The following is a 23,601-nucleotide window of genomic DNA, read 5'->3' on the forward strand; positions in this document are numbered from 1 at the left end:
ATGGGGACAGAGTATCAGGTTGGGAAGACGAGAAAGTTCTGGAGATGGTCGGTGGTGATGGTTACACAGCAACGTGAATGTGCATAATGCCACAGAACTGTATACTTAAAAATGGTGAAGATGGTAAATTTTATGTCATCTGTATTTTACCACAATAAGAAATACATAAGGTTGGTAAGACAGTTGGGGGCTGGACCAGAGGGCATCCAGCAGGGCAGAGGTGGACTCTGGTCTGCAGACGGCGGGGAGCCTGCCTTTGGGGTTTTCAGGAACGTGATGACTCTGGCTGTTTCTTAAGGCCGGAGGGGAGGCTGCCCAAGAGGCTCAATGAGAGATGGGAACTCAGATGAGCATAGTGGTCACGTGCACAGAGTAGGAGATACACTGGAAGACTGTTGGGGAGCTACGGTTCCGGCAGGAGTCGGTGAGTAATTGGATGTGAGCGAGGACAGTGTCTTGGACGATCTTAGGTCTCTGTCTTGGAGACCAGGTGGTGCTGTGATACTAACCGGCACTGCAGGGGCAGGACCAAGTCTGAGGATTTTGAGGATAAATTCAGTTTTGCAAGAACTTCGTTGGTTACGCCTGTAGCACAGGCGATATGGTATAACCAGCGCACCGTGAGCCCGGCCCTCACAGCAAGCTGAAGCTCTGCTGTGGAGGCTTATGAGGTAGCAGGACACGCGTGGCGGTGAGCACGACGCCCGTGGGTCAGGTTTGCTGAAGGTCAGCCTTTAGAGACAGAAAGATAACGGAAACTTGGAGAATTTTGGAAAATATCATGTTGTCAGAGTAGAACAGGAGAGAAGGATTTTTAAGGGAATTACCAAGGGGAAGTCCTCAGAGAAGTAAGAGGAGAAACAAGAAGTGGCTTCATGGAATGAGGAAGGTGAGGAATTCAAGGAGTGAAGACCGCACAGCGGCGTCCTGAGTGAGGCGAGGGCTGACGCGGGGCCTGCCGCCTGTCCGGGTCGGCTGGTGGCCGGGGGCTGGGAGTCTGAACGGCGCTGGCTGATGGGATGGAAGATGGGTGAAGACTGAGCTGAGCCCATCACACCCTGGGAGCCCCAGCGGGTCGTGGACGTGGGGGTCAAGTCCTTCTCTCCCGCTGGCTGGATGGGGACATTCAATCATGTTTAGACGCTGAGCAGGAAAACAGAAGACAAATCAAGGGTGAAGGCCACCTGTCAGAATGGCCATCATCAAAAAGACAAGAAATGACAAATGTTGGCAAAACTGTGGAGGAAAGGGAGCCCTCGTGCACTGTTGGTGGGAATGTAAATCGGTGCAGCCACTGTGGGAAAACAGTACGGAGGTTCTCAAAAGATTAAAAATAGAGCTACCAGGGCTTCCCTGGTGGCGCAGTGGTTGAGAGTCCGCCTGTCGATGCAGGGGACACGGGTTCGTGCCCTGGTCCGGGAGGATCCCACATGCCGCGGAGCAGCTGGGCCTGTGAGCCGTGGCCGCTGAGCCTGCGTGTCCGGAGCCTGTGCTCCACAACGGGAAAGGCCACAACAGTGAGAGGCCCGCGTACCGCAAAAAAAAAAAAATAGAGCTACCATACGATCCAGCGATCCCACCTCTGGGAGTCCATCTCAAGGAAGTGATGTCACTGTTGTGGAGAGACACCTGCACCATGTGTTCGTAGCAGCATTGCTCACAATGGCCAAGACGAAGACACAACCAAGGGTCTGCTGACGAATGAATGGCTAAAGAAGATGTGACACACACACACACACACACACACACACACACACACACAGGAATATTATTCAGTCATAAAAAAGATGGACATTCTGCCATTTGTAACAATATGGATGGATCTTGAGGGAAATAAGCTCAGTGAAGTAAGTCAGATGGAGAAAGACAGACACGACATGATTTCACTTATAGGTGGAATCTAAAAAAAGCCAAACTCATAGAAACAAGTGGTGGTTGCTAAGGGGTGGGGGAGATGTTGGTCAAAGGGTACAAACTACCAGTTATGAAATGAGTAAGTTCTGGGGTCTAAGGCCCAGCGTGGTGACTGGAGCGAATAACACTGTATTATATACTTGAAGGTTGCTGAGAGAGTGACCTTGCGTGTTCTCACCGCTCACACATACACAGTGGTAACCATGTGAGGTGAAGGATGTGTTAACTAACCTCATTGTGGGAACCATTTTTGCCATATATACGTGTATCAAGTTGTGTACATTGTACACCTTAAACATACACGGTGGTAAATGTCAATTAAGGCAGCGGCTATGTTGTGGTCAGTTGGCCTTTTTTCTGACAAGGGTGTCCTGAGTACATGCTCACAATGGCGGTGGGACAAATAGGCTCCCCATGTGCTCTGACATGGTGTAGGCCCTCCTGTGAATATTTGATAATATTTTAAGTTCCCTGATCAAAGTGAGTCATAAGTCTTTAAACACAGATATTGGAGAAACTGAATAACTATTGCTTGAGAGGTGAGTCTTTTGCAATTTAACCCACCTAGCCTGCATACTCATGTCCCATCATTCCTGGGATTCTGTGAACCCTTCTTCCACATAGGTTTCTGCCTAATAATACTTTGGCAGGTGGTTATTGTTCTATTTACTTACATAACAAAACACATGGAGAAAAATCAATGTGTGGACGTATTCATATTATAACTTTACAGAAAACCATCTTTTAAAAGAAAAGTTTAAGGCAAGAGAAACCTCAGTCATGAACGGAAGGAAATCTGGGAGAGAGATTTCTCACACACCTCCAGTAAAGCTTTGGGGAGGGCACACTCAGACACCGTGAGAGTCGGGCAGGGCCCCGTGTCTCAGGAGTGATACTGTTGTGACCTTTTCCTAGATACTTACGTGCATGTGAGGTGCGCGTATTGAAAAAGTGGTAGAGGACTTCCCTGGTGGCGCAGCGATTAGGAATCTGCCTGCCAACGCAGGGGACACAGGTTTGAGCCCTGGTCCGAGAAGATCCGACATGCCGCGGGGCAACTAAGCCTGTGCGCCACAACTACTGAAGCCTGCGTGCCACAACTACTGAGCCCGTGAACCACAACTACTGAGCCCGTGAACCACAACTACTGAGCGTGCGTGCCTAGAGCCCGTGCTCCGCAACAAGAGAAGCCAGCACAATGAGAAGCCCACGCACCGCAATGAAGAGTAGCCCCCGCTCGCCGCAACTAGAGAAAGCCCTTGCGCAGCAACGAAGACCCAACGCAGCCAAAAAGAAAGAGAGGGAGGGAGGGAGGGAGGGAGGAAGGAAGGAAGGAAGGAAGGAAGGAAGGAAGGAAGGAAGGAAGGAAGAAAAGGAAAAGAAGCAGTGGTAGAGACATTGCAGAGAGTTCAGAGAAGCGACAAATGAGTTATTTGGGGACAAAAGACAGCCCCCCTCCCCCCCGCCACCCGCACCCCGAGCTACAGGACAAATAAAGTAACTGAGGATATAGGTTTTAGAGAACAGAGGCTGAAGGTCATTGGAAAGGTTTTTATTTAGCACCCAAGGACCGACAGTGTAAGTATCTTGGAAAATGAGAGTAAGAGGCAGCAGTGCTGAATTAAGGTGGGGGAGAGTCGGGGATTGGCTTGGCGTGGAAACGGACACAAGGGAGATTTTGAGGTGTTAGGACAAAGGACATCGTCTGCTGGGATTGTTTAGCTTCGCTCCATCCTGACTGTCACCACGTGGTCCTGGCTTCAGAAGGAAGAGCCTAGCTCCCAGACCAGCGGGAGACAGCCCTGCACTTACTCTGAAACATTTATGGAATTATTCTCCATATCGGGCATGCTGCTGTGCCCCGTGTGCAAGTGCGAGTAGAACATTCCGGAGCCCTGCCGTCTGGGGATTGTCCCCCAGGGCTGTCACCAACGACAGCAGCTGACGTAGCTGCTACGGGAAGTCTAAAATACGTTGCACTGCTACACTCTTGGAACTAATCACGTGCTCTCAATGTTTGTAATTTGTTTTTTGTCGCTGACATCTCTGTTGTTGAGTCTGTATGGGATGTGAATGCAGAATGGTCCATGTCACACAATTCGATGTGATCAGTACGTTCCGCTCCAACAGAGCCAGGATTCTTCTTCTTCGTGGGACGTGTAGGTCAGAGCATGTGACTTGAGATGCTTACTCATCTTTGGAATTCTGCAAAGCTGAGTTTCGAGTTCAGGCTTATGACAGAGATTGAATTTCGAGGAATTTTAGTAGCAGGAAAGTCCTCGTGCCCAGTGGGCTCGTTTTGTGTTAAACTTTCTTTCCCCTGCGTCTGTGTGTCCGCAATGTCATGTTGCCAAAAAAGCAGTCACTCAACAGTTTTATAGACCAGTAATGATATATTATTTATAAATTTAAAATACACTGCTTACATCTTGTCTTTATTATTGACATCTCACATGAACCAAAAAACCTTGCACCGTCTAATTTCATGGGTTAGCACAAAGAGGAATCATTTGTTCTTCCGAATGGAACTGTCAGGGCTTAATTATTTGAGAAGCTGAAATTTAGAAATGTATTTGCTATTATTAGAACCGACAGCTTTCCCATGTGCATTTGTCTGAGACTGTCCATAATAAAAATTGATTTTTTTTTAGGTCTGTGATTTCAAATCAGAGTAGACTTTTTTCTCATGAGCCACAGCGATTCACATACTCAACGTAAGATTCCTGTCTTGTAGGTTGCGAACACCAAGAAGGAAACCGTTTTCAGATGGCTAAAGGATGATGCTCTGTATGAACCGGAAAAGTTGCCTGATCTGGAGAAGGGGGTCTGTGAGCTGTTCCTACCAAAGGTACGTTGTGTTAAAGAAAAGAGATAGAAACAAGATAAGAAAGTTCTCTCAAACAACCTGTGAATTCTGCATTATCTCCCAGTTTGCCTCCTAAATTTCCACGGTTTGCAAAGAGAATGTATCAGCCTGTATTACATTTTGTATCATGGCGTCAGTTTTATGTACATATGGGATGTGTTTTATTTGCAGCTGTCAAAGAAGGACCATGGTGAATATAAGGCAACCTTGAAAGACGAGAGAGGTCAAGATGTGTCTGTCCTTGAGATAGCTGGCAAAGGTAGAATAAAACCTTCTTCCTTCTACTAAAAGGAAATCCACTTCGCCAGCAGGATGAACTGTGTGATAAAGGCACAGCATCTGTATCCTTAGTACATATTGTTTCTTTAGCGGGGACACAGGAAGAGAAAATAGATTTGTACTTGAGTTGCATTCAAAGCTGTTTGAGTGTTTTAGAACAAGGTATGATATTACTCTGGGCTTCAATGAAATGCTGTCTTAGTTCACCTTCAGGAGCCAAGTTCTATCTTGTGACAAATGTATTAAAGTGATCGAAACAGTGATGAAGAGGTTCAATTAAATGTATGGTCGGATTTATGTCGAGCAAAATGTTCCTTGTTTAAAAAGTGAATAGATCAGAAGGATTTATCGCCACACATGAGCCTTTTATGGATAACTATCGCCATTTTAATGTTTCATTTTTCAAATGAACATCCTGATTTCCTGTATCAATTTAATTAAACATGAAAATGCTGCTGATAAAATTAGACATCGTAATGATACGTTTCCTTCTTCCTTTCAGTGTACGAGGATATGATTTTGGCCATGAGTAGAGTCTGTGGTAAGTAAATGCCTTCTAACTTTCAAGTCATTTTGGTGCTAAAATTGCTATTTCCCGAGAAGGCATTTTCCACAGCTAATGGAACCACAGTGCATCTCCTGTGAACAGGCCCCAGATTCAACGGCAGAACAGTTATCTGACCGCCTTGGTGATGCTTTTTAAAGGGGTTTTCGGCATTATATGCAGAATATGTTTTTCTTAAAAAAAATATTAAGAGAGACAAAACAAACTCAGTTTGGACTCCCTAATTAGCCACTTCTTGTAATTTGCCTTAGGTCAACTCCGATGATGCTTTGTCCATAATTGCTCTCAGCGTCTGCGTTACAAATGCTGAATAGCGATGATGAATTTTGGAGCCTCTGGTTTTGTGTCTGGTTTAATACATACTAAACCACTTCTTAGCTTTGCAGATAAATTCTTCCTCTCTATTTACCCTTCCATGGAAACTGTGAGAACAAAGATGTTGGTTATTAATTTGATAATAATAGCTTATATTTGTAGAGGGCTTTCTGCTGATTATAAAACTTTACGGCTGTGGGCTTTCTAGAGGTGACCTAATTGATGTCATCAGATCAGGCATCTAAGGCCCGGAGCAGTTAGGTGGCTTAACCACGGGGCTCTGGCAGCTAGAGTCAGGACCAGAAGCTCACATCTCTCCCAGGTCTGAGCTCAGCTGCTGCCCCGTAAGGGTTTTTGGTCATTCTTCTGGAAAACTTCTGACGTTTATTTTTTCATCACTCTCTCAAAACGTCCCCGCAAGGTAGACTGTCGCTCTTTGCTTTTGCTTGTCGCGTAGGTGACCACATTTTCAATGAGTTTTACTGCTGATGACTATTAATGGGCCGAATGCCGCTCCATGGTGCACACGCCACTTTGCGAAGGTACATTAAGCCACTTGAAAGGCGGCTTCACGCTTATGCTCCATGGGATGACCTTGCATTAAAGCATCATGTGACCTGTAACATTGGTGATGCGAATGGTCGTGGTGTCTTGAAAAGTGAAGGGACCAGTGAAGGGGACAGAGCAACACAGAAGGCAGTTTCCTATTGTATTCTCGTGATCTTGGGTCCCAGATGCCCGAGCCTGGAAGGACCACGTGCGTCTCACTGAGAGTGTGGTGGGCAGAGAGAAGGCACGGGACACACGGCATCACGTTTCAGCCTCTGTCCTCCCGAGGAGCCAGGCCCCGGCGCTGCATGTTCAGTGCCGTTGCAGCCGGAAAGGAGCAGAGCAAGCGTTACTCGATCTACGAGGTGGATGTGTTAGTAGCAAGCGGGGCCTTCTCCGCAGCCCACGCACGTGGCCCATTATCCCAGAGTTGCCCCGTCTTCCCGGCCGTCCCGCTCAGGCTGCAGTGGGCTTTCCCCGCAGCCCTGAGGTGTCGTGGCCGCCTGGGGTGTCGGTCCGGGTGTGACATCTGTGGTTCCCACGTCCCCTTGCTGCATCCATCAGGGACCTCGGTCACCTCCATCCTCTGTCCTCTGACCTCTGACCTCAGGGAAGCTGTGCCTCTGCCTCTTCTGTGTCTTCTGAGAGCCCTTGGGGGTGCTGAAGCCCAGGCACATACTCAGACATGCTCACACGTACACACACCCTCACTTCTCCTCCACCTGCCCCCCGCCCCCCCAGGAATATTCTTAATCCTCGAAGATGCCATGATTCCTGCGCGGGTTCCAAGTTGGCTCTTGTCACCTGCAATCCGTGGCTTTTTAGACCTAATGCAGCCCCGAGTTGGTCTAACCGATAGCAGACAGCACTGAGCTTGCCACTCCTGAAACAGCCGGAGTGAAGATGGGTACGCGTCCCCCGTGCTCTGCTGACAGTCACTTGGATGCTGTGACGTGAGTCACGGTCTCACCATGCGTGTTGGGTGCCTGGTGGCCTCTGCCTGTTGAACGAGGGTCCAGCTCCACCCAGGAGAGGCATTTTGGGTCAAATTCTATAGCTCCACGGAGCAGCATCAGGTGTAATACTGGGTTGATGTAAGGAGTCCTTCTGAATTTTCAAGTAGAGAGCTGTCAAAACAGTGATTTCCTGTTTCCTGGAGCACAGAAACATTTCCCTATTCGTTTTCTTGGCTTTTAAACCAAATTTCCCTTCACAGCTTGGGGGGGCGGGGTGTGGGGAGATAGTGTTCCCGGAGCTTCTAAGACCAAACAGCCTCTGGGGTTTGCATGTTGGGAAGCAATCAGTGGCTCTTCTTGGGGACCCCCCCCCCAAATTTTGTTCGAATTTCAGGGCCAACTAGAGGCTTTGGATAAATATGGGATCCTCACGTCAGCCTCCCGGGCTTCCTCCTTCCCGACCCTGATCCCACAGAGAGGATCCTGCAGTGGCTTGTGGGTGGCAGAGTGTAGGAGGCTTTCCTGCCGGGTCAGCTAGCAGCCCACAGAACAGAACTGTTTGTTCTTCGTGTCCCGAAGGTTAAAGGCTGTGCTTGGCTGCGAAGCAAACCTGCTGTTATAGAGAGAGTTAGGGTTCCTCAACCTCTTCATCCTTATAATAAGGACTTTGGACAAGGCGACATCCAAGTTCTCATCCAGATGTAAAGTTCTATAATTCTCTGGCTGCAAACAAACCCGTTATAAAAGTTGATGCCAAAGTTACAGTTCTCTGCGTGGATAATGCTTTGTGTGTATGTGTGTGCATGCCTTTGACATTTCTCTTCATTTCCACGCTGACTTTTGAGATGGAGAAAGCACAATTGGAGACTCAAAGTCCTTGGTTAGGTTTTCGGCATCTCCATTAACTGTATCTGACAAGACGTGCTGAGGGACTCTTTGTATTTTTGCAGAACCTTGGAAGAGACCCACATTATCTAGATGAGGACTCTGGTCACCGAGAAGTTGTGTGATTTGTCCTAGGTCACTCAGTTAACCACTAGCAGAGTATTCTCGTGTCCCTAGATTAGGAGTCCAGCCTTCCTTCTACGGCACTTCGGAACTCCCCCCTCATCACGAGATGTGTATTCTAAGACGTTACCCACCCAGCTCTTTAACGTTGGCAATCCTTCAATTTTACAAAAATGTCTAAGGTGTATTTTGCCTAAAAGGGGCCAAGCTTAAACTGTATACCTTCACTTTTAATATTTATAGAACTCTGAGATGTCTAATCAAATAACTTTCAGAATCAGTTGTGAAACAGAAAACACCAATGGCAGAACTTACTTTTGGTGTGGCGACTGTGTAGATTAAATACCTATCTGGTTAAATTTTGTCTAATAAGGTACAAATGCCCCTTAAGCCTTCAAAATCAAGGCTCAGTAAGGAAGCAGCGGATATAAAATCAGAAAATAGGGATACAGCTTCCTAGGTCACGTTGCCCTGGTCAGCATCATTCTTGGAAATCAGGCTCCTGTAATCTGATTACTTGGAACAAGCATCCTGCCATCCTTTCCTCCCTGTGGTGGGCGAAGTTAATTATCTGTTGATTTTCTAGCTGAAATGAAACCCATCTGGTTCTGTGGGGTAGCGTTTAATTCTGTGTGCAGGGCTTGATTCTCAGTATTTAGGGAAAGTGCCAGGCGCCATCCTTGCATTTGAGCTGAGAACTGCTCTCCTTCTGTCTGTCCGTTTCATGGATTGTACCTTTCCCTCCTCCCCACTTGATTGGAAAACCTTGTGGGCTCGTGATCATTTATCGACTGCGAGTGTAGTCTGAAAAATGACCCTCGACTTGAAGCTATTTGGCCTCTTTAAGACTGCAACATTTCCGTATTTTTGTGCTCAGGGATGTGCAGCTTGTTACCCTCTGCATCTGGTCAGCCCACTGCCCTCCCCCATGTAGGGAGAAGCAAAGCGGAGGAATGGGTTTGGAGAAATCATTTTCTGCCTTTCTCTCTGGGCAGGAGTAGAGAGAAAGAGGACGCCAGAGGCCACAGAGGTGGGGCATTCAGCTAGACGGGCTCCAGCCACGGAGGTCCATGAGGGGATTCCCATCCCTGCATCATTTACATGGATTTTCCAGAAAGTTCTATAGGGGATTGAGTGCCTAGAGGCTCCATTCCCTTCAGGGGAAAGGTTATTTTAGCAAATGCCAGGAAGAAGGAGTGGGGAGATGCAAGAAGGTGGGTGCAATCTTGCAGACAGGGCAGACCCCATCAGTTTGGAATCTCATCTATGTGGGAAGCTTGTGTGTGGTCTAATTTATAAGTTGATTCCTGTGGTAATGACTGGATGGAAGTGGTCAGGGATGTGAGAAGTGCCCTTAGGGAATATTTTCTTGGGGCCATTTGAGCTCCTTGATGCTATTGTCAAAGAGATTTTCAGATAATTTTGGTGTGGCAAAAGCTTATTTAATGAATGAACATGGCCTGGGCAAATTGTAAGGATTTGTGGCTGACGGATGTTAGAATATATGCGTGAGGATGCATTTACAGCAGGGTGTAACCTGGCCACAGGGCTTGTCCATCCTCACACAGCACAGACTGCTTTCCTCAGATCTGAGTATGTTTTATTTTCTGCAGGAGCCTCTGCTTCTCCACTGAAGATACTCTGCACCGCAGAAGAAATAAGACTTCAGTGTTTCATGAAATATTTCACCGAAGAAATGAAAGTGAACTGGTACCACAAGTAAGTGTCCATGTGCCGTGGACTGTGGCCATGCCATCCATGGGGCGGTGCCCAGGGCTTACAGCTGGGACATGTGTTCATAGCCAAGTCTGCTCAAGACTTTGTAGTTTTGAGAAATGATGACAGCCTTGGGCTCGGGGCGGGACCATCACAGAAACTGGGGGGGGCAGGGGGTGGGGGGTGGAGAAGGAGAAAGATAATTACTGGTGACACACATTTTGTCTGGAATCCAGCAGAGCTAATAGAAAAATAATATTTGGAAAAGGTGCTCCAGATTTCCAGTCTGTTGGTTTCTCACTAGATTGATTAAAGAGAAAAGGACCAAAACAAACTTAATTGTACGTAAAAGAAGAAAGCGAGAGGGATGAAACCCTGTACAAACAGCAGGTTTTCTCTGTATTTCATGTCTGCTGCTGGTTGCCTGTCCAGGTGGGCATGTTCGCTACTAAAACACTGGAAACTCTCATTATGGTCACAGCGTATGGACAAGTGCCTGCCCTCAGCCCCTGGGGGTCTGCCCTTCCGACCATCCCCCCAGGGTTATCTCTAATGCACCCTGTCAGAGGGGGCGGATGGAGCGGGGACCGTGGTGTCTGTCTCTAACCTGAGGACATGGGCAACACTTGCAGGCCAAGTTTTCAGTGATGTCCATATACCAAAGTCATCTGCTCCTCCATGGACTGGGACCTCAGAGCGTCCACATCGTGCCTTTAGATGTTATTTTCCCTAATTAACATTTCAAAAGGCAAACTTCATGCTTATGACTACTTTACTTGTAAAAGCATTATTGAGGTAAATCTATTCGTGAGTAAACCAAAGTGCTGAATGGATAAATGTCTTGGGATATCTTTTCCCTATTTACATTTTGACGTGCTATGCTTTTGTCTTAGCTGTTAGTTATGATCAGAAGCATAAACTAAGAAGATGTACTGACGTCTTAGTGCATCTGTGTTTGGAATCCTGCATCTCTGTTTTTGGTAGTTAGTATGGAGATCTGTATCGGGTGCAGTCACTGCAGATCCCATACTAAGGGGTTTGTGGGGAAGTGGCTTTTTCTAGAGGATTCCAATAACAGGAGCTTTGAAGATTGAAACTCTGGTGTAGTTTTGTGATGTAATTGTTGATAAGGATATATATTTTAAAACCAATGAGTAAATGTCTATTTCTAGCTGAATCGGACCTTCTCCTGGAAATGGAGAATGAATCACTTCCTTCTCTGGGCTTCTTTGTTATTTACAGCCTATCATCTTTCAGTAAGTTGTGTGCAGCTGTGATAAGGGTCTTATCTTCCCTGGTAAACGCGTCTGTCCCCTGCAGGAGGCTGCTGCTTCTCCAGCTTTGCCTCCCAGGGCACGGCTCGCTCTGTGCTGGGTGCCGGGTGTGCAGAGTTTAAATACATGCCACATCCCGCGGGAACACGTCCCCGGGCACGCGGGTACACGTATGTTGTGTTACCGTGTGTTATACACGTCACACCCATGATTTCATTTAACCCTCACAAAAGCCCCATGAGCTTGGTGTTAATACTCACATTTTATAGATGTGAAAACTGAGGTTTTGCAAGCGGAAGATAAATCATTTGTTCAAAGTCACACAACTAGTAAGTGAAAGAGCAGGGATCGAACACTAGTTGGTCTGATTCTGGCCACTACGGTGCTGAGGGCCATCCAGCTGAAAGGAGGGGACTGATTGCAGGCCGACAGACGGACTGAGAGATAAGGGCTCGGATCACACGTCTGCCTCGTCAAAAAAGTTGTATCAGAAGAAACCATCCCTAGAGACCAACAGAGCTCGCGGTCGTGTGGCAGATTTCCACAGACTCCTGAGCGTGGTTGTTGCCATGCCTTCTCTTCTCCAAGCAGAATCAACACAAGTATTTCTTCAGTTCTTTAATAACTAAAATATAACCTTTAGTTATTTTTTACTACTTGACTATTACATAGTATTCAATGCTATGTTAAACTTTATTTTATAGTTATATTCTGTCACCGAACTATAACCTTGGTTACTTTTTACTATTTGACTATTAAGTAAGTTCTTGTGAGGCAGTACTTGGAAAAATAGAGAATAATGTAACACATTTGTCGAAATAACAATCTGCGGGAACTCCCTGGTGGCACAGCGGTTAAGAATCCGCCTGCCAATGCAGGGGACACGGGTTCGAGCCCTGGTCCGGGAAGATCCCACGTGCCGCGGAGTGGCTGAGCCCGTGCGCCACAGCTACTGAACCTGCGCTCTAGAGCCCGGGAGCCACAACTACTGAGCCTGTGTGCCACAACTACTGAAGCCCGCGTGCCACAACTACTGAAGCCCACGTGCCTAGAACCCGTGCTCCACAACAAGAGAAGCCACCGCAAGGAGAAGCCTGTGCACCACAACAAAGAGTAGCCCCCGCTCGCCGCAGCTAGAGAAAGCCCGCGTGCAGCAACGAGGACCCAACACAGCCAAAAATAAATAAATAATGAAATAAATAATGAAATTTATTTTTTAAAAAAGAAAGAAATACAATGTGCTGCTGGATGCTAAATGGCCCACCTAACAGAGTCAGGGACGCCCAAGGGAGACTCGAGCTGTGGACCTGAACATTCTGTGCCAGTGGGTGGCGAGAAATCAGTAGAGAATGGTGAGGATTTGGGGAAATGTGGGCGTCAGCAAGGCCGATTGTTCTTTGACGAAATGCTGAGTAAGACATCGAGGGCCACTTAGAAGAAATGCTGAAACCTATCTCAAACGAGTTAGAAGCATACGAAGGGGAACTCAGCAGATCCCTTCGCAAAAGGATTTTGTTCTCTTGCTCGAAGGTGAAATTACTCTGTCATCGAGAAAGGGCTAGACCTCCAATTGCTAAGTATGGACCGCTGAAGACTTAGAAGCATCACAGCCACTGAAGATGCCGCGTGGCCTCTTTATAGAAGAAAACGCTTTGGATTTTAATTCAACCAGGAAATTTCACATGCAGAGGCCCCTGAAATCTCAGTGAAGCCTGGAGCTCCCTGCGGGAGGGGAGATGCGGGGCTGCCGCACAGGTGCGCCCACCACCCCTCCCCACCCTCTCCTCCAGCCCCTCCCCACACCCTGCAGGGACCCATCTCCTGGGTTTCTTTCGCACAAACGAGCAGACACACCTAGGCTTTCTTCCATCCTCCTCTTTCTTACCTTAACGTAAGATGTTTTAAATTTAGTTGGGAGTGAAGGGATTTGGGCATGTTTTGTGATCCAATAATAAAACCAAGGAAGAGGTTTTATCCACTTGGCCCATTTAAGTCCCAAAACAATAACAAACAAATAGTCCTTCGAGCCAAAGTCACTGTCTAGGGGGTAACAGTGATAACAAATTCAGTGCAGCCAGCAGCTGTGCTTTGCTACCAGGACTTGTTTGCCTTCTTATAAGTTGGCTAATTCAGCAGAAGCCAGCCTTAGCGGGTGTAGGGTGAGGGTGGGACTGCTGATCAGGGAGGGTTCTGGAATTCACCCCAGGGGTGGAGCCAGGCTGGGGGCTCTGAGCTGGGAGGGGGAGCCAGGTGGGGGGGGGTGTCTGCTGCCGGCCCTCTGCTGGCGGGTGGCTTCACATGGTGTCTGGGAACAGCATTTGTGCCCAGTCCAGCAAGGTGTCGGGACTGTGACAGAGGCAGGGTCAGAACTCAGGTCAGGGCTTAGGATGGAAGGCGGGTGGCTCCTTTCTGGAGCTGAGCTCAGGGTCACGCGCCAGGCGGTGCACATGCTGGCTCAGGGGGCCGTGGGCTCCTGCGCTAGAGCCCAGGTGGGGTTAGGGCTCTGAGAAGGGCGCCCAGCGGGTTGCGTGTGGTTCGGCGTTTGGTGGACTCCCCCTCTAGTGCAGCGTTCACCCCTCGTCCTGGCTGAGCCCATGCCGCGGTCATTCTCCTTCTGTGACTGGATTCTTTCACTCAGCATAATGTCCTCCAGGCCCATCCGTGTTGTAGCAGGTGTCAGAATTTCCTCCCTTTTTAAGGCTGAATAATATTCTGTTATACGGGTGGACCACAGTTGGTTTATCCATCACCTGTCGATGGACACTTGGGTTGTTTCTACCTTTTGGCTACTGTGAGTCGCGCTGTTATGAACATGAGTGTACGAATATTTGTTCGAGCCCCTGCCGTCAATTCTTTTGGGTGTGCATCCACTGGATCACATGGTGACTCTATTTTTAACTTTTTGAGCAGAAAAATGCCATACAGTCTAGAGTATTTGAGTCTATTACCTATTACCAATAAGCATATGTTAAACCACAAGGTATCTTTAAAAACTAAGTATCAGATTTAATTTCAGAAGGTTTTCAGAGCTGAGCTGCTGATGTAGTTAGTAAATGTATAATATCCAGAAAAATCTATGATGACAACAGCTCCAGCCAGTTAGAGGAGGCTCTCCCTGAAAGATGTGTAATATTGCCCCACAGGTATTGTGCATATAATATGAGATTCTAAATTGAGTATGTCCCTGTGACTTTTTCAAAGGGATGCTAAGATTGCATCAGGTGAGCACATGAGAGTTGGTGGGAGTGAGGAGATGGCCTGGCTGAAGATCTGCGAGCCCACCGAGAAGGATAAAGGGAAATACACCTTCGAGATTTTTGACGGCCAAGATACCCATCAACGGTCACTTGACCTGTCCGGTCAAGGTAAGATCATTATTCTTTAGCACCTAGTAATTTTGTACTTAGGGATTAGCTTAGTGATCAAGGATGCTGAGAGGGAAGCTATCTGATTTTACCACTTTCATTCAGAGAACATTACTTTATTCATTTGGCTGTGTCATTAAGCAAACAAGTCACGAGCAGAGCAGCTAAGGGAATGAGTAAAAGCCGAGCACGTTCAAACGGTTACTAATGTACAAAATATTTCCTTGCAGCTTTTGATGAAGCGTTTGCCGAATTCCAGCAGCTCAAGTAAGATTTGCATGCTTGGCTATTATGTTTCCGTCTGGGGTCCAGATGACGTGGTGTCATCTTGGCCGAGTGTGGGAACATCTGTGGACGCCTAGCTGACCCAAGGAATGTGATCTTCCTAGGAACTGGGATTAAAAATAACAATTTAAGCCATTCCGTGTTTAGAAGAAGGCATTCTTCTAAACTGTAAATGCATCTATCAATTAATTTTAGAGTTATAATAACCCTGGGGTTTTTTTTGTTTGTTTGTTTTTTGCGGTACGCGGGCCTCTCACTGTTGTGGCCTCTCCCGTTGCGGAGCACAGGCTCCAGACGCGCAGGCTCAGCGGCCATGGCTCACGGACCCAGCCGCTCCGCGGCATGTGGGATCCTCCCGGACCGGGGCACAAACCCGCGTCCCCTGCATCGGCAGGCTGACTCTCAACCACTGCACCACCAGGGAAGCCCAACCCTGGGTTAATTTAAATGAATTTAAATGCTGAATTTCTGAAATAGGTATAATTATAGCAACACATCACACAGAGCAATTTTTTAATGTTATATATTTAGGTTCTTTTTTAAGACTTTATATTTCTAGGGCAGTTTTAGGTTCACAGCAAAATTGAGAGGAAGGTACAGAAAATTATCATTTCTTTTTAGCTGAACAGTATCCCAGTGTTTAGAGCAACTTTTTAAAGAATAACTGGGGATTTCTAAACATGTGTGTAAAGTTTAGAGCATCCGACACGGAGAACAGTCTTTGTCTCATACTAGGTTATTCAGTTAATATTTGTTGAATGGATGAATGGACGATTTAGGTAAATCAAATACCAACATTTTCAAAAATATCTAAAAATCTCCAATGTAATCTGGCGAAAAAAGAAACTTTTCTGTGAGTTTTATCAGCTGGAAGACAGGGCAGTGGGAAATGGCAGGAAAAGTACATACATACGCGTCCTCAGACCCTGTGACCCGAATGTGTTCTTCTAGGAGAAGCAAACACGTTTCCTTGTTCATTTTGCTTTCACCTCTAAGAAACCTCTGAAATGTGGGATGCTTTTGGTTGATAGCATTTGCTCATGACTCTTTTATTCTCTGTTCTCTGCCCCCCTTTAATTTTCAGGGCAGCTGCTTTTGCAGAGAAAAGTAAGTACATGTTAGATTATAACAAGCACAAAATATTATTTTGGGTGGGGCAGAGGGTCTGTACTTAAGGGTGTTCATTTTGTGCATTAAATAATAGACAGCAAACCCTGTTGCCCGCTTGGAAACCCTCAGGACTGTCCACAGCCCCTGCTGCTCTCAGCTGCTCATCCCCAGCTTCCCCACAGCCTGCCTTCCAGCTCCGCCACCCCCTCCCCCCCCGGCCTCCTTTCTGCCTTCACCTTCCACCATCTGTTCTGTGTCCTTTCACGAGCTGGTCAGTCAGGAGCGGCCGCCGGAGGAGGCTCAGGACAGGCCCAGGAAGGACGGTTTGTTGGGCTCTCGGGTCCTAGAGGCAGGGCCACTCCGGGCACGTGGGAGGATGGCCAGGGGGTCAGGGGGCAGAGGACAGGACGGAGGGAAGACTGAGGCCACGGCCTTTACTGGGGTTTCCAGAGGAAAGGCAGGCGGGGCGGAGGGAACATGTACGATTGGCTGCTTTTAGTGATTTTGCCGGGCTTTGGGCGACAGGGCTGCCCCGAGCCTCCGGGCACCCAGCCCGGGTGTTTCGGGCAGAGGTGGGCCACCTCCCCGGGGGCGGGGCAGGCGGAGGAGGCCGGGCCTGGCCGGGCTGTCGGCATAGGTCCCAGGCGGGCTCCTGGCTGGGCCCTTGGCTGGCGGGGGGTTGTCTCTGCCCAGCCAGGAGGGACTTACGATGTCAGAGCATCACAGTAGACAGAAAATGAAAATATACCTGCAGTACATCCCCCTGCAAAATCCCCTCTCTAGAGGCCAAGCCCCCAGTTCCCGACTAAATTACAGAAGGACGGGGCTTGCCCTGTGTTGAGCCCCTGGTGAGACTTTCCTCCTCATGCCTGGCTCACGGCCGCGTTTCCTCTCGACCGTTTCACGACCCTCGTGCTCGGAGTCACTTACCCTCTGCTCCCACCCTGCACCTTAGCACGGGTCCCCGCTACGGTGTGCCTTGCCCTGTGTCCTCTCCCGGGCCAGCACTCTCCTCCCAGCTCCTGTTGTTGTTGTGCGCCTCGGTGCTCAGCCCAGGGCCCGACCCCCAGGATCGTCCCCGTGGACGGTTTTCTCAGCAGAGTCGCTTTGCTCTTGCAGATCGCGGCAAGGTGCTCGGCGGCTTACCCGACGTGGTGACCATAATGGAGGGAAAGGTGAGGGCAGGCAACGGGGTGCCCAGGGAGGGCGGCCGAAGCGGGGGGTCCCCACGGCAGGCCCAGTGCCAGCAGCCGGTGTGGAGGGGGGCGTCCTGGGTCCTGCTGGGCCCAGGTTCCCTCTGGGAAACTTGTGTCCTCAAAGGAGGGAATAGTCTAACCCTCCGAATGCACACAGAGCACCTTTCCCACCATGGGGAGATACATTACATGGTGTGTTTGTGACACCCGGTGTTTCCAGCCCCGGTGTCCACCTGGCTCTGAAGCCACGGGTCCCCGGGGGCCGGTCGAGGGCGTGAATGAAGGGGCAGGCGGGCCCCACCCACACCCTCGCCCACACGACCCACCCGCCTCGTGTGAAGGTGGGAGCCGCCTTGTCACGTGTGAAATAAAAAGCAATCTCCGCTCCAGTTGTCAAGGTCATTTGGGGTGTGTAAGGGAAACCATTTATTGGAGTTATCATTGGTCACCTGTCACTGGAATTACTGATATCTAATTGGTACTTCTCTGGGTGCTTGAGTGATTCCATCTCAGTGTCACGGGGACATAGCTACTTGAGAGAATTTTTATTAGGCCAAAACACGAAAATGTAGAGCCCTTTTCGTTAGCAGCTGAGGGAAACCTGGCGAGCTGTACCTGCAGGTCATGTATTGAGGGTTTAGCACTAGTTTTTACTTTATCCTGGACCGAAAGCATGCTTTGCTAAGTGTCCACAATGCAGTTTATCATAAGACAATGCAGTCTCTGGATTTGCCAGAAGAACTGGTAAAGGGAACCCATGAGTCTGAATATAAAGGAAATTTAGAACCAGGCTAAAAATATCTACTGAAAAACCCAGAGCTTGATTGCCTTCAAATTCTTTAATCAACTTACACATGGATTAGATCTGGGAATAAATAGAAAAGGTTACCTTTGAGTTTTCTCTCCAGCTGCCCCAGGAAGTTGTGAACTTCCTGCTCTTTTTGGATCCCTGGTGTCTAGTGTGGTGCCTACATACATAAAGAGCGTGTTGACTAAATAAATGTCCTGAAGGGCAGATCAATAGCTGAGTGGGTGGAGGGCCCAGGTTGCTCGGAGGCCGCCAGGCTTTTCTTTCTCTAACTCTCCCCTCTCTGCCCACCCTCCCCCCAAGACCTTGAACCTGACCTGCACGGTGTTCGGGAACCCGGACCCGGACGTGATGTGGTTCAAGAACGACAGGGACATCGAGCTGAGCGACCACTTCTTGGTCAAGGTGGAGCAGGCCAAGTATGTCAGCATGACCATCAAGGGCGTGACCTCCGAGGACTCGGGCAAGTACAGCATCCATGTCAAGAACAAGTACGGGGGCGAAAAGATCGACGTGACGGTCAGCGTATACAAGCACGGGGAGAAGATCCCCGACGTGGTGCTGCCCCAGCAGGCCAAGCCCAAGCTCATCCCCGCGTCCGCGTCCTCGCCCACCCAGTGAGGGGCGGCCCAGGAGACAGACGGCACGGGTGCTTGTTCCCAGCAGGTGACAAGGGCCCGCGGCGTCCAGCGTGGCTTGATAGTCAATCGTGTGTTACGGTTTTAGTCTTCATGTTTGGCGATTAGGGGTTTCTGTCCTTCTAAGCTGAAACGTGGATGTTTTCCGGGAGGCTGCACCACTGTGTCTGCAGGCGCTGGACGGGGTGGGTTGGAGGTGAGCTGACGTTGCGCTGGGGTCGTGCCCTCTAGTGCCCTCAGGCCTAGGGGCTCTGAAATGCTGGTGGGATAGCGTGTGTGCCTCCATACTCTCAGCTCTCTCTTGCTTCAGGTGAATAAAACTTTAAAAGGCAACTTGCGGTGTCTCTCCTGTACCATCGCGTCCCCAGCACATCTGCCTGCTCCCCTCTGGCTTGTTTAATTACGGGTCACGGCGCAGCTTCACAGTTGGAGCAAGCAGGTGATGCACCCCAAGCCGGGAGCCTGGGGCGGGGACCAGACTCCCAGCACAGCCTGCTATCCCCAGCAGCTTCCCCGTCAGGACTTGGGCCCGAGGCTACTGGACTGGGAAGGTTACGTCTCATGCGGGCTTAGAAATGTCCACTGGATGTAAAATCACTGTCAGGAAAACACAACACATAGATGGCCGCATCCTTTTTGAGTGTGTTAATTAAGGCATTTCGAAGGGAAGAAAACTCATCTGAAACAACCACAGTAGTGGTCATGGGGGGAAAAGTGAAACTTGGCTGTTTACAGAAGATCTCTTGGTGAAGATTTAAAAATGTGTGGGATGAACATATCCTTTCTTTGAACTTTTCCCCTTTTTTTGGAAAGAGGCTGAAATTCCTCTGGCGTAAAAATCCTATCTCTGTATTTTAGTTTTGTATTAAACATATTGCTCCGTAACAGAGAAAGCTTTGAGAGTCCAGAATATTCTCTCTCTATGTCATTAAGGCCAATCCAAACTCTGTGACATTGGATTATATTTTCCTAAGGTAATCAAAGAAATCCTGAAATGTAAGTACGTCCCTCATAATGCCAGCCAGCTGAGCAGGCTTCTGTGAGTCTCGACACGAATTTTTAAAATCATTTTGACCTCTTCTGTTGCACAGGTGACCTTTAGCTGAGTTTCTTATTACTGCAAAGCCCACCAGTGTTTCCGAGAACATCGTTGGCAAGGGTAGACCCAGGCAGATTTCTCTATATTTGACCTTTATTGAGTTAGAAAGAACTTGCTTATTTTTTAGTTTAAGTAGTCATTTCTGTTTAGCCGTGGTAAAATTCCCTCTGGGTCCCAAGCCCTGAGAATCTGGGGCGGATGGGGTTCCTGGTCTGAGTTCAGAACCTGAGAAAAAGGCGCTCCGAAGTCGAGGGCGGGCGCAGACCGACGTCAAATTCCCTTTCCCGGCTTCTTTGTTCTGTCCGGGCTCTCAGTGGATTGGATGAGGCCGCACACACTGGGGAGGATGGCCTTCACTCAGTCTTGCAGGTTCAGACGCTGATCTCGTCCAGACACACGACCTCACAGACACGCCCAGAAACACTGTTTTCCCAGCTCTCTGGGTATCCCTCAGCCCTGCCCAGGTGACACACAAAATCAGCCAGCCCGCTACCACAGGGTGCGGTGGCTTCCCCGGGGGGCACGTCCAGAAGCACAATATCCCGCCGTCCTTCACTGGAAGTTGAATTCCATCGTGCGACCCGGGGCAGCCGCTCTGTGTCCCCGTGCGGCTCACAGGCCACCATCTGCGGCGGCACTTTAGGACCATGTAAACACCCCGCTCCTCGGCGCTTCCCCACCCGATTTTAGCGCCCACTGATAAGTCTCGTCTGAATCCATCTTCGTTCCGATGGTTGAGGAGGGTGTTGCTTCCGACAGCTGCACCCTCCAGGCTTCTTACTCAGCATCCGGCTCTGAGCAAGGGTCCCCTCCCCGTCAGGCGTGGGTTTATGTGTTGTGTTTATGTCTGTATTTATCTATCACTCTCAGATTGGACCTACGGGTTCCTGTTTTATTCAGTGGATTGTAATATTTTACTGTCCTTATTTTTTCTTATTCCCAAATTGTCCAGATTCAGCTTGAACACCATGTTCTGTGTTTGGCACCTGGTGTGGGGAGTCCCCTTTCTGGGAATTTTGTCTGGGTGTCACCCGTACCTCCTCCGACCTCTCAGCATCCGCCGGCTGGAATCTTGTGAGGACTTTCCTCCGGGTCATTTGAAGTTTGCGGTGACCTTTGTCCCCTAATACCGCAGGTGTCAAGTTCACATGTGGCTTCATGTTCACTCCTGCCTCGGTATGAAAGCTCGTGATGAGACACGTCTGCCTCTGTTTCACGACCTCAGGCCTTGGTAAGGACGACTCCTTGCAGAAACGCAGTGCTTGGAGCCCAGGTCCAGCCCCGAGTTCCAGCTCAGCGAACGGCCGGCTTTTTATTACGGGCAAGTCATTTGGATTCTTTTTTTTTTGAAAACATAATATTTAATTATCATAGCATAAGGTACTCTTTTTTTTTAAGGTAGAATAAAGGTTTAATAAAAATATAATCAGACACAAAGACAGATGAAAATACCCTCCCATGTACCTTTTCTTTTTTTTTGCGATCCTATCATAAATGGTATACATTTTTTTATACAGCGGGTTCTTATTAGTTACCTATTTTATACATATTGGTGTATACATGTCAATCCCAATCTCCCAGTTCATCCCACCCCCCACCACCCCCCCCACACACACTTGGATTATTTTAAGTCTTGTTTTCTTGTATCTACAAAAATGGAGGGAAATGATGCCTTTTACGAGTGAGTGTGACATGCATTCGGATAGCTCAGTTATAGAAAGAGTGAATTTCAGATTCATATGATTATGAAATGTGGTAGGTGAGGGTGGAATGGGGGCTTCTAGAGAAATCAACCATCAGTTAAAAATGTCTAGCTCTCTGGCCATCTCATGAGAATTGTTAGGTATAAATGCATATGAATCAACCATGGCAGAAGACTTCATCTGGGAGGAGAACAGGTTGAGCAGGTGGGAACGTAAAGGACTGAAGTGTGACTCGGCATTTGTAAAAATGACGCTTTACCAAACTGGTAACTGATGTTACCAGACGTCAGCTTCCAGAGCTGAGACAGGACCTACTAAGGGGACCACAGACCGAAACATTGTTTTGTAGCTTAAACATTCCTACTAGCTGCTTATCACCCAAAGAATATGTCACTGCTTCTGGGTGTACGTTCAAAGGGAGTGAAATCACTGTCTTGAAGATACCTGCACCTCCATGCTCCCTGCAGCGTTATTCACAATAGACAAGACATGGCAGCAACCTGGGTGCCCATCAAGGGTGAGTGGAGAAGGAAGATGTGATGCATGTTTGTGAACACACACACACACACACACACACACACAGTGGAATACTGCTCAGCCATAAAAGAGAATAAAATGTTGCCATTTGCAACGACATGGATGGATGTCCAGGGCGTTGTGCTCAATGAAAGAGCCAGGCAGATAAAGACACACACTGAATGATCTCCCACATGAAATTTAAAGAAGCTGAACTCAGCAACAGAGAGCAGGATGGTGGTTACCAGGGGCTGGGGGGTGAATGGGGAGATGTTGGTCAAAGGGCACAAGCCTCCAGTTACAAGATCAGTAAGTTCTGGGGGTCTCACGCACGGCCTGGCGACTATAGTTAATCATACTCCATTGTATACTGGAAAGTTGCTAAGAGATCAAATCTCAAATGTCCTCACCACGAAAAAGAAAGAGTAACTATGTGATCTGAGGCTATGGCGGGGTCACCGTTTTACAGTAGACACACGTGTCAAATCATCCTACATCTGAAACTCATGCAATGTTATACGTCAGTCATATTTCAATACACCCAGGGGAAACGTCTGTGTTATCTTGTTCAACTCACGTGGGAAATACAGAGATTTTGCGTCTTCTCAAACTGGGCATTGAGATTGCCCATATCCTATTTTTAAGCAATAATTTTGAAGTTACCTCATTCACGTTCACCTCTTTGCCCTCAGGCCTGGCCAGAAGGAAGCTGCATGGCTCGCTTCTCAAGCTTCGGAAGGGCTTTTGGGCCAAAGCAGAGCTTCCTGCAGTCAGAGCGCCCAGGACCAGGGTGGGTCCTGATTGCGTAGGATTCAGTCCCCCTCACCTTCTGTCAGGTGAATCCTGGACACCAGCGCCCTTCCTAAAAGAATCTGCCACTTTCTTTAGTCAATAAACATGAAAATGAAGCCCATTCCTTATGCTGATCCCACCTGCATTTCCGTTTTCAGAAAAGGAGGCCCGTGCTGGATAGTTACCCCTATGGTGGAGAGTGTGGATGATGCCATTACTAGGGCTTGTATTTCATACGTCTGCCTCATTCAGCCCGTGACAAATGTGCTGCTTTCAGTAAAACGTGTGGGTTTTTTTCCATGAAACGTTTTCACCCAGAAGTGCAGTGAGAATCCACATGTGAATGTTAATGACTTAGAAAATTAAAAACCATAAATAGATTGAGAAATTTCATAAAAAGTACACTCGCATTAACGATGGCATGAAACAAATGAACAGACGCACATTTGTGACATATCTGAGAGTGTCTCGTTAGTGGTTGGATACTTATGAAAGTGTTTTTTAAAAAATGGATTCAAACAATTTTTTAACTAAGCGAAGGTCCGTTTGTGTGTCTATCGACGGGGGGAAAAAGTCGGTAACCGGAGAGTGAAGGCTTTGTTTCTACTTCACAGAAAGTTGTTTCTCACGTTTGGGGTTCTGGGCTA

The 23,601-nt window shown here is 48.2% G+C and overlaps 1 protein-coding gene across 2 annotated transcripts in view; it reads left to right on the forward strand.

Moving 5' to 3' along the window:
• MYOM2 (myomesin 2) overlaps positions 1–19,171 on the forward strand; it is an 88,694-nt gene extending 69,523 nt beyond the window's left edge. Inside the window, exons 30-38 of one of the 2 annotated variants that reach the window (XM_029226713.1) lie at positions 4,649–4,762; positions 4,952–5,039; positions 5,562–5,600; positions 10,066–10,171; positions 14,644–14,807; positions 15,038–15,074; positions 16,177–16,199; positions 17,322–17,377; positions 18,510–18,827. In XM_029226713.1, coding sequence (XP_029082546.1) covers positions 4,649–4,762; positions 4,952–5,039; positions 5,562–5,600; positions 10,066–10,171; positions 14,644–14,807; positions 15,038–15,074; positions 16,177–16,199; positions 17,322–17,377; positions 18,510–18,827 — 945 coding nt within the window. Of the gene's footprint in view, positions 1–4,648; positions 4,763–4,951; positions 5,040–5,561; positions 5,601–10,065; positions 10,172–14,643; positions 14,808–15,037; positions 15,075–16,176; positions 16,200–17,321; positions 17,378–18,509 lie in introns of both variants that reach the window. The other variant, XM_029226714.1, reaches the window with a different exon arrangement.
• The last annotated feature ends 4,430 nt before the right edge of the window (positions 19,172–23,601 follow it).

This window comes from Monodon monoceros, unplaced genomic scaffold, assembly GCF_005190385.1.
Source record: "Monodon monoceros isolate NGI ecotype Baffin Bay Population unplaced genomic scaffold, NGI_Narwhal_1 Super_Scaffold_17, whole genome shotgun sequence".
Lineage (NCBI taxonomy): Eukaryota > Metazoa > Chordata > Mammalia > Artiodactyla > Monodontidae > Monodon > Monodon monoceros.